The 11,867-nt window shown below is 55.3% G+C and overlaps 1 protein-coding gene across 2 annotated transcripts in view; it reads left to right on the top strand.

Annotated features, from left to right (window-relative positions):
* The window catches only part of CD276 (CD276 molecule), a 33,366-nt gene extending 21,952 nt beyond the window's left edge, over nucleotides 1-11,414 (top strand). For both annotated transcript variants that reach the window (XM_061430312.1, XM_061430311.1), the window contains exons 3-10: nucleotides 237-578; nucleotides 759-1,073; nucleotides 1,672-2,010; nucleotides 2,191-2,487; nucleotides 6,438-6,572; nucleotides 7,289-7,330; nucleotides 8,702-8,737; nucleotides 9,995-11,414. In XM_061430312.1, coding sequence (XP_061286296.1) covers nucleotides 237-578; nucleotides 759-1,073; nucleotides 1,672-2,010; nucleotides 2,191-2,487; nucleotides 6,438-6,572; nucleotides 7,289-7,330; nucleotides 8,702-8,737; nucleotides 9,995-10,017 — 1,529 coding nt within the window. In that variant the 3' untranslated portion in view covers nucleotides 10,018-11,414. The remainder of the gene's footprint in view (nucleotides 1-236; nucleotides 579-758; nucleotides 1,074-1,671; nucleotides 2,011-2,190; nucleotides 2,488-6,437; nucleotides 6,573-7,288; nucleotides 7,331-8,701; nucleotides 8,738-9,994) is intronic.
* The last annotated feature ends 453 nt before the right edge of the window (nucleotides 11,415-11,867 follow it).

The raw sequence follows: 11,867 nt of genomic DNA on the forward strand, positions 1-11,867 counted from the left end.
AACACCCAGGGCTGATCTCCTTTAGAATGAACTGGTTGGATCTCCTTGCAGTCCAAGGGACTCTCAAGAGTCTTCTCCAACACCACAGTTCAAAAGCATCTCTCCTCAGCCCTTAAAAAAGCAGTGGACAGGGCCTGAAGTTAACTTGGAAGGGGAGGGGAACTAGGGAGGTCACAAGTGTCTCACCCTCTTCTCACCATCCCACCTCACCAACACCTCACCAACCCCACCCTCAGGGGCCGCGGTGGAAGTCCAGGTTCCGGAAGACCCCGTGGTGGCCCTCGTGGGCACCGACGCCACCCTACGCTGCTCCTTCTCGACCGAGCCCGGCTTCAGCCTGGCACAGCTCAACCTCATCTGGCAGCTGACAGACACCAAACAGCTGGTGCACAGCTTCGCCGAGGGCCGTGACCAGGGCAGCGCCTATGCCAACCGCACAGCGCTCTTCCCAGACCTGCTGGCTCAGGGCAACGCGTCCCTGAGGCTACAGCGCGTGCGCGTGGCTGATGAGGGCAGCTTCACCTGCTTCGTGAGAATCCAGGACTTCGGCAGCGCCACGGTCAGCCTGCAGGTGGCAGGTGAGAGCCGCGGAAGGGGGCGCCCTCCCCTTGGCACGCCCCTCCTACTTCCTGCAGCCCTTTACGCACTGCTCCAGTGCTGACCCTTGTCTTCACAGCCCCGGGCGCTCTTTCCCTCCACTGTGTCCCACTGCCCTTGCCTTACCTGACCTCTGCCCTCTACCCTCTGCTCCCCTCCAGCCCCCTACTCAAAACCCAGCATGACCCTGGAGCCCAACAAGGACCTGAGGCCTGGGGACACGGTGACCATCACGTGCTCCAGCTACCAGGGCTACCCCAAGGCCGAAGTGTTGTGGCAGGATGGGCAGGGTGCGCCCTTGACCGGCAACGTGACCACGTCGCAGATGGCCAACGAACAGGGCTTGTTCGACGTGCACAGTGTGCTGAGGGTGGTGCTGGGCGCTAATGGTACCTACAGCTGCCTGGTGCGCAACCCCGTGCTGCAGCAGGACGCCCACGGCTCGGTCACCATCACGCCCCATAGAAGCCCCACAGGTTTTTCTTTTGTTTTCTTAAATGTCCCTTGGGGTGGGGGACAGGGGCGGGGAGTTGGTCCAATCTCCAGTGGTCATAGTATCTGAATCTAGCTCCTTACCTTCAGTCTCCCAGAACAGTGAGACGCCTAATAATAATAACAGAAACAGGTTGCATAGAGGGAAAGCTTACTGTGGCAGGAGTAGGTGAGGGTGATGATCACAGGTCCTGTCAGCTCTCTGGGTCTCCTGACTCCAGGGCTCTGGAAACCGATGGAAAGAGTGGAGAAGCATTCAGATCTCAGAAGAGAGTCGGAAGATAGGAGAGGGAAATGGGTCCTGGCGGAGAGGAGAGTTTTGCTAGAGCTGCAGGCTGCCCCAGGCCAGGTCCCCCAGGGAGATGGACCTTGTCAGGCCAAGGCCAAGCTGTTGTGATTCTTGTCAGACGATTAGGGACACGTCTGGAAGTGCTGAGACTCAATCTGTTTTTAGGTCTGGGGAGAAAATGGGAAGATGGCATGGGACCTGGGGGTCGATGGAGGAGATATGGGAGGCAGTGTGGTGGTAGCCGAGTGTCCCCACCCCTCCTCACTGCCGTGCCGCTCCAACCTCGCCCTCAGGTGCAGTGGAAGTCCAGGTTCCGGAAGACCCCGTGGTGGCCCTTGTGGGCACCGACGCCACCCTACGCTGCTCCTTCTCAACCGAGCCCGGCTTCAGCCTGGCACAGCTCAACCTCATCTGGCAGCTGACAGACACCAAACAGCTGGTGCACAGCTTCGCCGAGGGCCGCGACCAGGGCAGCGCCTATGCCAACCGCACAGCGCTCTTCCCAGACCTGCTGGCTCAGGGCAACGCGTCCCTGAGGCTACAGCGCGTGCGCGTGGCTGATGAGGGCAGCTTCACCTGCTTCGTGAGCATCCGGGACTTCGGCAGCGCCGCGGTCAGCCTGCAGGTGGCAGGTGAGAGCCGCGGAAGGGGGCGCCCTCCCCTTGGCACGCCCCTCCTACTTCCTGCAGCCCTTTACCCACTGCCCCAGTGCTGACCCTTGTCTTCACAGCCCCGGGCGCTCTTTCCCTCCACTGTGTCCCACTGCCCTTGCCTTACCTGACCTCTGCCCTCTACCCTCTGCTCCCCTCCAGCCCCCTACTCAAAACCCAGCATGACCCTGGAGCCCAACAAGGACCTGAGGCCTGGGGACACGGTGACCATCACGTGCTCCAGCTACCGGGGCTACCCCGAGGCCGAAGTGTTGTGGCAGGATGGGCAGGGTGCGCCCTTGACCGGCAACGTGACCACGTCGCAGATGGCCAACGAACAGGGCTTGTTCGACGTGCACAGTGTGCTGAGGGTGGTGCTGGGCGCTAATGGTACCTACAGCTGCCTGGTGCGCAACCCCGTGCTGCAGCAGGACGCCCACGGCTCGGTCACCATCACAGGTAGGGGCCGACGAGCAGCTGGGGAAGGATAGAAGGAACCATCGCTTTTTATATAGACTCTGAGCCAGAATTCAGATAGGCTTGGGTGGTCAGGAAACTTAACAATTTTTTTTTTTTTTTTACATTTCACGTGTCTCAAATTCTCCCCCAAGCAGTCCTTAAGGGACTTGCTATATTGCACAATAAGACTCATTTGTAGTATTTGCCCTCCTAACACTTTTCACTTTATGCATTGGTGAAGGAAATGGCAACCCACTCCAGTGTTCTTGCCTGGAGAATCGCAGGGATGGGGAAGCCTGGTGGGCTGCCGTCTATGGGGTCGCACAGAGTTCGACACGACTGAAGCGACTTAGCAGCAGCAGCAGCAGCAAGAGTGTCTTAGTTGGTACTTGGGGACTGAATACCTGTCTGGAATCTGGAGGTGTTCCAGGAGGGAGTTCTGGAGCAGCCACAAGGCATAGCTCTGTCTGGAGTGCTTTCCTACGGGAACCTCTCCAAGTGCTGAGAAGGTGTTGCTATGTCACCGTCTGTTGCTGGGCGCCATCTAACTGTGAGCCCCTGAGAGACAGCTGGGCCTCTCCAGGTGGTCAGACCCCTCACTCCATCGATGTCAGTTCTCCATGGAATTAAACTGGACCCAGCCAGCCTTTGGACTTCCCGGGTAGCTCAACTGGTAAAGAATCCACCTGCAAGGCAGGAGACCTGGGTTCGATTCCTGGGTTGAGAAGATCCCTTGGAGGAGGGCATGGCAACCGACTCCAGTATTCCCTCCTGGAGAACCCCCATGGACAGAGGTGCCTGGCATGCTACAGTCCCTGGGGTTGCAACTAACCACAGCACACAGCACAGGCAGCCTTTGGAATGGCTGGGCTCTCTCTGCTGCCCCCATGTGGTCAAACACCAGATCAATGCTGCCCCTTGGGCAATTCCCTCAATCTATAGTTTTGGGCTCCTAGCCCACACTTCCCTTCCTTTAGTGCCCACCTCAGTGTGTACCCCTTGTGCCTGGAGGTGTGAAGAGGGCTCAGACCTACACTCAGGCCAGGGGGAGGCAGTCTTCATCCTTATTTGGATCTCATTCTGGCTCCTCTGTACCTCCCCTTCGGACAGCTAACCTTTCCTAGGGACCCCCCTGCATTCTCTGGGATCAGGACAGCAGGTTCTGTCCATCTGGTTCTCCTATTTCTTTCCCATGACTTCCACCTGACCTGCGGCCCACAGAAGACCTGATCCCCCTGATAACCAGTTTCTGCGCAAGCCTCAGGCTTCACTGACTCACTCCTGTCTTCCTGCGCCCCATTTGCAAGGACCTTGCGTGGCCTTCACTTCTGCAAGTGTCCATCGCATTTGCCTTCTAGGAATTGAGGCTCATTCCTCCTCCTCTTTCACGGTTTTTCTTCTGGCAAGGCTTTGTCCCTTTGCCCACCCCCTCCCCAAGATTGACTTCACCCTCTTTCTGGAGACCCTAGGCCTGTACTTTCTGTGGGGTAGTTACTGCTCTGGGCTGTTGGATGTCCCATGGGGTCTCCTTGACCTTTTAGATACGTCAGCATATGGTCTGATGTAGCCACAGGAGAGAATCAGAAATATTAGCTACAGCAGGATTGACAGAGAATGTGAAGTTTTCAGAGGAGTGGGGAGTGATCAGAATGGGCTGCAGTTTCAGAAGTCTCTAGGGACAGGTGGGGTTGAGGGGACCTTGAAGGATTGGTGATCTTCACGATAATTTGCACACTGAACTGAATTAGCTATTCGCCATCCTGTGTAGAAAGGACTTGTGAGTATGCGATTATACCCATATACCTGAAGATGCAGGTCTGAAACCCCACTCTGTCCTTGACTGGCAGAATGAGGACAAGCCTGACCTGTACTGAGGGCATCAACACCAGCCTAGGGGTGGGCATAGTGGGAACCCCTCCGCCTGGGTGTTTCTGTGGCTCTGCTCCTTGCTTTTCTGCAAAAGCCCCACCCTGGGATCCCCAGGGGTTTCTTCCATGTGCTTCCTTGTACTATCCTCCTTTCCTGCTGCTGCTCAGTGGGGACATTTCTCCACCTGAGAGAAAAACATTAAAAATTATAGTAGCTGGCATTTAAAGTGCGTTCATTTCACAAATGAGGAAGCTGAAGGCCAGAGAGAAGAGAGAACTTTCCCAAGGCCACAGCCTAGCACAGTGGTTCTGACTCTTTGGGGATTAGCCACCTCTCTGAAAACTGGATACATGATAAATGCAGTCATTTGCATTTAAGTTTTGAGGGCTTGTGGCCCTGCTGCACTCATCCATGGGGGTCTGTGGACCTTGGCTCCAGCATCCTGCAGTGAGCAGATGAACCAGAATCCAACTTTTAGCCTCTCAGCCTAATTTCCTCTCCTCCCCACCACCCAGCCTCCTGTTTTTCTGAGAGCAGGTCTGCCCTACTTTGGAGCCCTTGGCCTGTATTTCGCTTTGGGCAGCTTTGTGCCTTGGAAAACGTTCTGGGACTCTGACTTTGAGTCCTCTGGCCTGGTCCCTCTGCACCTGCTGGAGGTTAGTTGCATGTGCTGTATGTGGAGGGGGCTTTGTGGAGCAAGCCCTGGATGTGGAGTCTGAAGATGCAGGTCTGAGCCCCTCTCTGTCCTTGGCTGGTGGGATGAAGGCAAGTCAGACCTGTGCTCCAGGTACCAACACCAGCCCAGGGCTGGACAGGGCAGTAGCCCCACCTCCTGGGTGTTTCTGTGGTCTGCTCCATGCTTTCCTGCAGGAGCCTCCCCTGCTCTGGATTCCCAGGGGTCCCTTCCATGCGCTTCATGGATTGGCTGGCCTGTCCTCTTGTGTCAGCTGCGGTCTTTCTCTTCTGCTCCTGTTCCCCAGGGTGATGGGTCCCTTTGCTGCTGATATCCAGAGCAGCAGTGTAACCAGCCATGCCTGTTGGAAGTGACCCTGGCTGCAAATCCCCATGTCAGTGTTAAGGCCTCCACTGCCCGAGGGTTGATGGCACTGCTCTTTGCTCTGATGGCATCTTCTGCAGGAGCTTTTGTTAGATTTGTTGTCCCCAAGGCCTCTGCCCAGGACCCAACGTGGATCCTGGGGCTGGGCTGGAGGATAGTGCACTCAGCACAGCTGTGGGTCCTTACCCAGCCAAGGGCAGCTCAGCTCCTCCCTCTGCCCTGAGACTGCCAACAGGAGGGCCCTCAGCGTTTCACAGCACTATGCCCCTGGCAAGTCTCCTTCTCAGGGGTAAACCTGTACTTGGGTGCCCTCCGTGTCCACCCTCATCTTTATGCGGGAATCTGCACCCATTTTCTGTCAAAGCCTGGATGTATATGTATTTTAGGTTTTGTGGGCCACATACCATCTCTGTTGCTGCTGCTGCTGTCTTTCCTTTATTTGGTAACCCTTTACAAATGTAAAACTATTATTAGCTCTTGGGTTGTACAAAAACAGGCCACGGGCCAGATTTGGCCCATGGACTGTGGTTTGCCAACTCCTGATCTGTAAGATGGAGAATATCACCAGGTGGGGCTGGGGAAGAAAGGGGGGCTTCCTGAGGAGGAATCATAAGCCAGGTGGAGAGTGAGGGAGCACTTTTCAGGTAGAGGAAACCGAGAGCAGTGGTGCAGGGGCTGGGAGCAGTCGGTCGTCTCTACGGAGAATGGAATTACAAAGAAGCTTGAAGCACTATTTCCATGTCAGGAGGGAGCCATAGAAGGTTCTTGAGCATCTTGGGCCACAGATTCTTCAAACCTCCCAGGTTGAGGCCTGCCCATGACAATCCCAGCTGTGTCAGGCTTTGGAGGGTTTGTGGATGTGGGGGGAAGGGGCACAGGAGCTTATGTAAGCTCAGTTCATGGTGTGGGGGCCCCCTGAAGGTAGGAGCCCCCTGTTCACACTCTGGAGCCGGGGGGTTGTCCTCAGGACCACTGGGGGTCAGGCATGACAGTCTCTCCCCATTCTCCCCACCTCCCCTCCCAGGACAGCCCATGACATTCCCCCCCGAGGCCCTGTGGGTGACCGTGGGGCTCTCCATCTGCCTTGTCGCACTGCTGGTGGCCCTGGCCTTCGTGTGCTGGAGAAAGATCAAACAGAGCTGCGAGGAGGAGAATGCAGGTAAGTGAGAGAGGCGGTGTGCATGTGTCTCCGGGTATGTTGGTGTGTCTATGATATCAACAGGAGTGTCACTTTCCAGCGACAGAATGAATGTGTGTGCAAATGCAGCTACATTGTGTGTGTATATGTGTGATCTGGAGGCTGAACAGATCTCGTGTGTTTAAAGACGTGTGAGCCTGCCCGTGAGTGTGCAAACATGCAGGGTGAGTGTGCAGAAATGCACGGTGGATGTGAGTGTGACTAGGAGCAAGTAGTGGATGTGTAACAGAGGGATGAATGTGTCTGTGTGTGACCGTGAGAGCGTAAGTCACGTGAGTGTATCTGTGAGTGAGAGCACGTGGAGATCGAGCCATGCAGGCGTGAGTTCTTTGTGGGTTTGTGTGTCACCATGAGAGGCTGTGTCATCCTTAGAGTGGACAGTGTCTGAAGCAGCCGCTGTTTGCTGGGGTCAGTGTGGGTTGACTTGGTGATTGGTAGGTGGTAAGTCGACATTGATAGGTAGGTGGTTTGACCCTGGTATGGAAGTCGACTCTGGTGAGTGGTGGGTGGGTGAGTGAGTGGATAGTCCTTGGCCAGGTGAGTGGTGGGCTCCTGCCTGGGGTCCCTCTTATCCTGGCACAGGCCAGGCCTGCTCAGCCCCATCCGCCTGCCTCCTGCACTCCCAGGAGCAGGTCAGTGATGAAGGTGGGTAGGGCTGAGGAAGTTTCTGTTCCCAGGAGCCGAGGACCACGATGGGGATGGAGAAGGATCCAAGACGGGTAAGTCTGAACCCAGAGGGACTCTGTTGGCTGAGGACATGCAGGGATGGGGCAGGGACCCCAAGGTCTGGAGGGGCCCCATTTACTTGAAGGTTTGAATGAAATGTGTCCTGTGGACTGAGGCCTCCCAGCCTAGGTGAGTCTGGTCTTTGCTCAGCAGTAGACTGGGAGGCAGGTCTCCCAGCTGCTGCTTCGTTTCTCCTGTCTACCTTTACCACCTCCCAGGGCCACTCCACCCTGAAGGACCTGGCTTGGCAAGCAGGGCAGGGTGGGTTCCAGACCCAGCTTATATAAGCTGAGTGGCCTTGAGCAAGTCACTTTGCCTCTCTGGGCCTCAGTTTCCTCCTAGCTGCTCCTTTCATGGGTGGTGTGAGTTAAATTAAATGAGATCATGTATATGAAGGGCCTGATATTGTGCCGGGGGCCTGCAAGGGCTCCATGGTTTTCAGTCCTGTTATTAGCACTGTGTTTTCAGCCTGACACACTTCCACTCTGCTAAGAGGCTGAATAACTTTGGTCAGTGTTTTGTTCCTCTGGGCTTCAGTTTCCCATATGTAAAAACTGGCCTCCTGGCCTTCCCTGATGGCAGCAGAGGGCCGTTTTGAACCTCTCTAGAGTGACTTTGCGAAGGGTCCAGCACTTTGAGGACACAAGCCTGGAGCCTGGAGAGGAGGCGCCAAGGCCCTGGTGCCCCTCGGCCACTGGAGGCCTCACTGCCTTCCCTCCCCAGGGCCCATGTATTGGGGGAGCAGGTTCTTGCTGAGCCCTCTGTGATGGTGCCAGTTGACACGGGTTACCCCCCAATCCCTGAAGAAGGAAGGGCAGAAGATTGACCTCTGGGGACTGTTGTAAACTGTGCCAATTCATTCTCTGCCTTTGGTGTCTGGGTGTGGCAGGTATAGACACAGCCTGGGATCAGGCCTCATTTTTCTTGTTCAGAGGCAGGTGCAGTTGGCAGAAGGGAGGGAGTGGGGAGAAGAGGGAGGCTTAGAGACACGCTTAGTCTCAGTTCTGCAAGATCTTGGGCCTAGCTGGCGACACCTGCAGCCTCCCTTAGCGCCTCTCTTAACCCTATTTGTAGAGCAGGCTCAGGGTACTCTCACATCCCTCACTCACAGGAGGGCTGGGAAATTGTTCCCATTATAGAGGTTCAGAAAACAGGCCTGGGGGAGGAGTGACAAGTCATAGAGCAGAACGGGAACCTGGGGCAGCAGCTGAGACCCCTTTTCCAGTGCTGTGATGTTTCCCGCGCCCTCTCAACTTCTCCCTCCTGCCTCCTTCTCCCAGGCCTTCCCAGTCTTCTAGACTTTATTTCTTCCTTACCACCACTTTCCACAGTTCCCCCTTCACTGTGTTCTTCCTTTTTTGCAGCCCTGCGGCCCCTGAAACACTCTGAAAACAAAGAAGGTAAAGACGTGGTGTTTGTGCATCTGTGTGTGTGCCCTTGTGTGTAGGAGGCTGGGGGCTGGTCATTGGTGATGGGGTTGCTGCTGCCCCGAGGCTCCCTCCCCTAGAAGGACAGCCTCGACTCCTCCCTGTTGAAATGGCAGCAGGCGGAGAAATCAAGGTCCCCACTGCTCTTAACAGGATGCAAATATGATAGAGGCTTAACCGGGACAGGAGTCGAGATTGTCTTAAGCCCACTGGTACCCTGGAACCAGCTTCCTCCTACCTGGCTTCTGCCTTCTTCTACTCAAAGCTTACATTGCCAGGTCCAGGTGGCTGCTCCAGCTCCCACACCCCCTCCAGAACAAAGAGGGAAAGAGGAGAGGGAGGGGACATTTTTTTCTAGGGCTTGACTAGAAATAGCTCCTGTCACTCCTGTTTATATCCATTTGTCAGAACCTAGTCACGTGACTGCAACTCGAGTGAGGCTAGGAAATGGGGTTTTCAGCTGGACAGGCACGTTCCTGGTACACAGTCAGTGGTTAATAATTGTTAGTGATGGTTATTGGTCAGATTATCATAACATCAGCAGTTACATTAGGAAGTGGTTGGTTGGAGGTTAGTTTAGTTTGAGATTCTTCTTTATTAAAAGTGACCAGGAGCTACACCTCTGTGTGTGTGTTTATAAATATATGTGTATCTCTCTGTGTGTCTGTGTATTTTGAATAAGCTATTTCTCAATGCAGACTTATCACTAAATATGAGTGGCTTCCACTTAGAAGGTCAAAAGTTTTGGGACCTTAATTTTTGGCCAAAGGTTATGGAGCCTTAAGTGACTTTCAGGTTGGCTTGCTGTCCCTGTCAGGAAATAAACTCTCCATTCAGATCATGGCGGAGAGTGAGGCCATGGGTGTGAATGTATGGAGTGGAGAAGATGAATCGGGACAGACAGGGTGGGGGCAGCATGGGGAAGGGAAGAGTGTGCCAGACCAAGAGAAGGGAAGGGTGCAAGGTGGCTGGATCCAGGGGGATTGAGAGAAGCCGGCGAGGACTGGGCAGTCTCCTCCAGGTACCCTCATAGTCAGTCTGATGCCCGGCTGCTGTGTGTGTCTATCTGAGCCTTGAGGGCAGTGCTTGCTGTGGGGGTTGCCAGTCAGACTGTCAGCCCCCTCACACATACTCCCCCCACCCCCCGAGTATGTGACCACATCCCTGGGGATCCGACATTCCCGCATTTAACGCTCCCCCCTCTTTTTTCCTTCCCATCATGAAATGTAGATGATGGACCAGAAATAGTCTGACCGCGAGGCTCAGGGAGCTGCTGCCCTTGCCCTGGGGCTCCCACCTCTGGCTGCACTGGAGCCTCAGTATGAGCTCTGGGCTGGGGGCTTCCCTGCCTCCAACAGATGGCGTCCACTCTAGCGGATCTCCTCATTCTGCAAAGGACACGATACACAGACCACCCTGCAGCCTTACTTCTCTGATGGACACGATTCCCGAGTCATCCTGCTGCCTTATTTCTCCAGTGACACGATACCTAAATCATCTCGCCGCTTATTCCTCACGGACGCAATGCACAGACCTCCCTGCCGCCATATTTCCCCAATGGATATGCTACACGGACCATCTGGCTGCCATTTTTCTCCAAAGATGTGGTACACAGTCTCCCCTCGCCTTGTCTCCGATGGTCCAGATACACTAGCTATCACTTCTCAGCCTTCTCCCCCATCTGTCCGTAACTCTGTCTCCTCAGCAGAGGCCACTGCAGCCTTAGTATTTCCTCCAGACTAGAGGCGTCGCCTCGTGCTCTGGCCCCAAAGTCAGCCTCTTCCCTCCTCCACTAAGTGAATACAGGGCCCCTCCCCCAGGCATGCAGACAACCAGGTGCACGTGCTGGAACACGTGAGGACCTCCCCCGGCCCTGCCTCTTCCGGGGCGCCCCGGGCTGTGCCCTGTGAGCCCCACCCTCCACCCGCCCTCCCCACGGGAAGGACGTGCTGGTCACACCAGGTCTGTGGGCGGCTGCATGGGCCCCCTTGTGATCTGCTGCTGTCCCTCTGCTTTTCCTTTCATTGATCCATTCAAGTAACGTTCACTGAGCATCTCTGGGCGTCAGCACTGTGTTAGGTACTGGGGACCCTGCGTGAGAAGACAAGCCCCTCCCTAAGGAGCGCGCCCTTCAGCCGAGAAACCCGTGAGGCAAGAGGGACTCGTGAGGGGCTCCTGCCATGCTTCCTGCTGAACCCCTCTTCTGGACCACAGTTCCCAGGATACCTCACTCCCATCCCACCCGGAATCCTTGCTCAGAGACCTGGAAAGAGAGACAGAGCCTCTTGCCACAACTGGAGCATCTGATGGTTTCCAAAGTGTCTCTCCAGGCATGCACAGCGGGGACAGGCAGCCCAGACCCGACCGACCTGGGGAGCTGAGAGCTGCAGCGCAGGGGAAGCCTGAGGGCAGGGACAGCCCCTCCCCCACCATGGTGCTATTCCGGAGCTGGGCAGACAATTTCTGGCATGTCTCCGGCCAGTCCCCAGCCTCCAGTGGAGTAAACTTCTGAGGACCTGATGTCCTCCTGTTGACATCCCTCCCTTCACCAGGAATGAAAGATGTGGGGGTTTCTAATTTAAATGTGGGACTCTGAGAAATTTTGTTAACCGGGGGTGCATTTTGGGAAAAATAAATGCCTTTGTAGAAAGCTTTTTCTCTGTAAATTGTGTGGCAGCAGGGCTCGACTGGAAGAATTCCCTCCTGGACGTTTGAGGCCCAGAGTAGGGGTGCTTGGATCTCCTTAACTCTCACCGTCCTTAAGTCCCTGGGTTTCCATGGCCCTTTTTCTAACTTCATTTACCCACTTGATAAGGATGCTGGCTGTCCAGAAAGCCAAGTCCTTTGGTCACTGTATGGGGCTCCACCCACTCTTAGAAGTGTCGCCTAATATCTTTATCTCAGAAGATTCAGACTCTAGGCTTGTTTAAGGCCTAATGCCCCCATTTTATGGATGGGGAAACTAAGACCCAGGAAGAAGCTAACGTAGAAAAGGAACTCTACGTGCTCTTTTTGGCTGACACAGTGGAATGGGCACCAGGCCTGAGTCAGAGGTCTGGGTCTAAGACCTCATTTAGCCCTTCCCTGTGATCCTGAGCTGGGC

This window comes from Bos javanicus, chromosome 10, assembly GCF_032452875.1.
Source record: "Bos javanicus breed banteng chromosome 10, ARS-OSU_banteng_1.0, whole genome shotgun sequence".
In the NCBI taxonomy this organism is placed as follows: domain Eukaryota; kingdom Metazoa; phylum Chordata; class Mammalia; order Artiodactyla; family Bovidae; genus Bos; species Bos javanicus.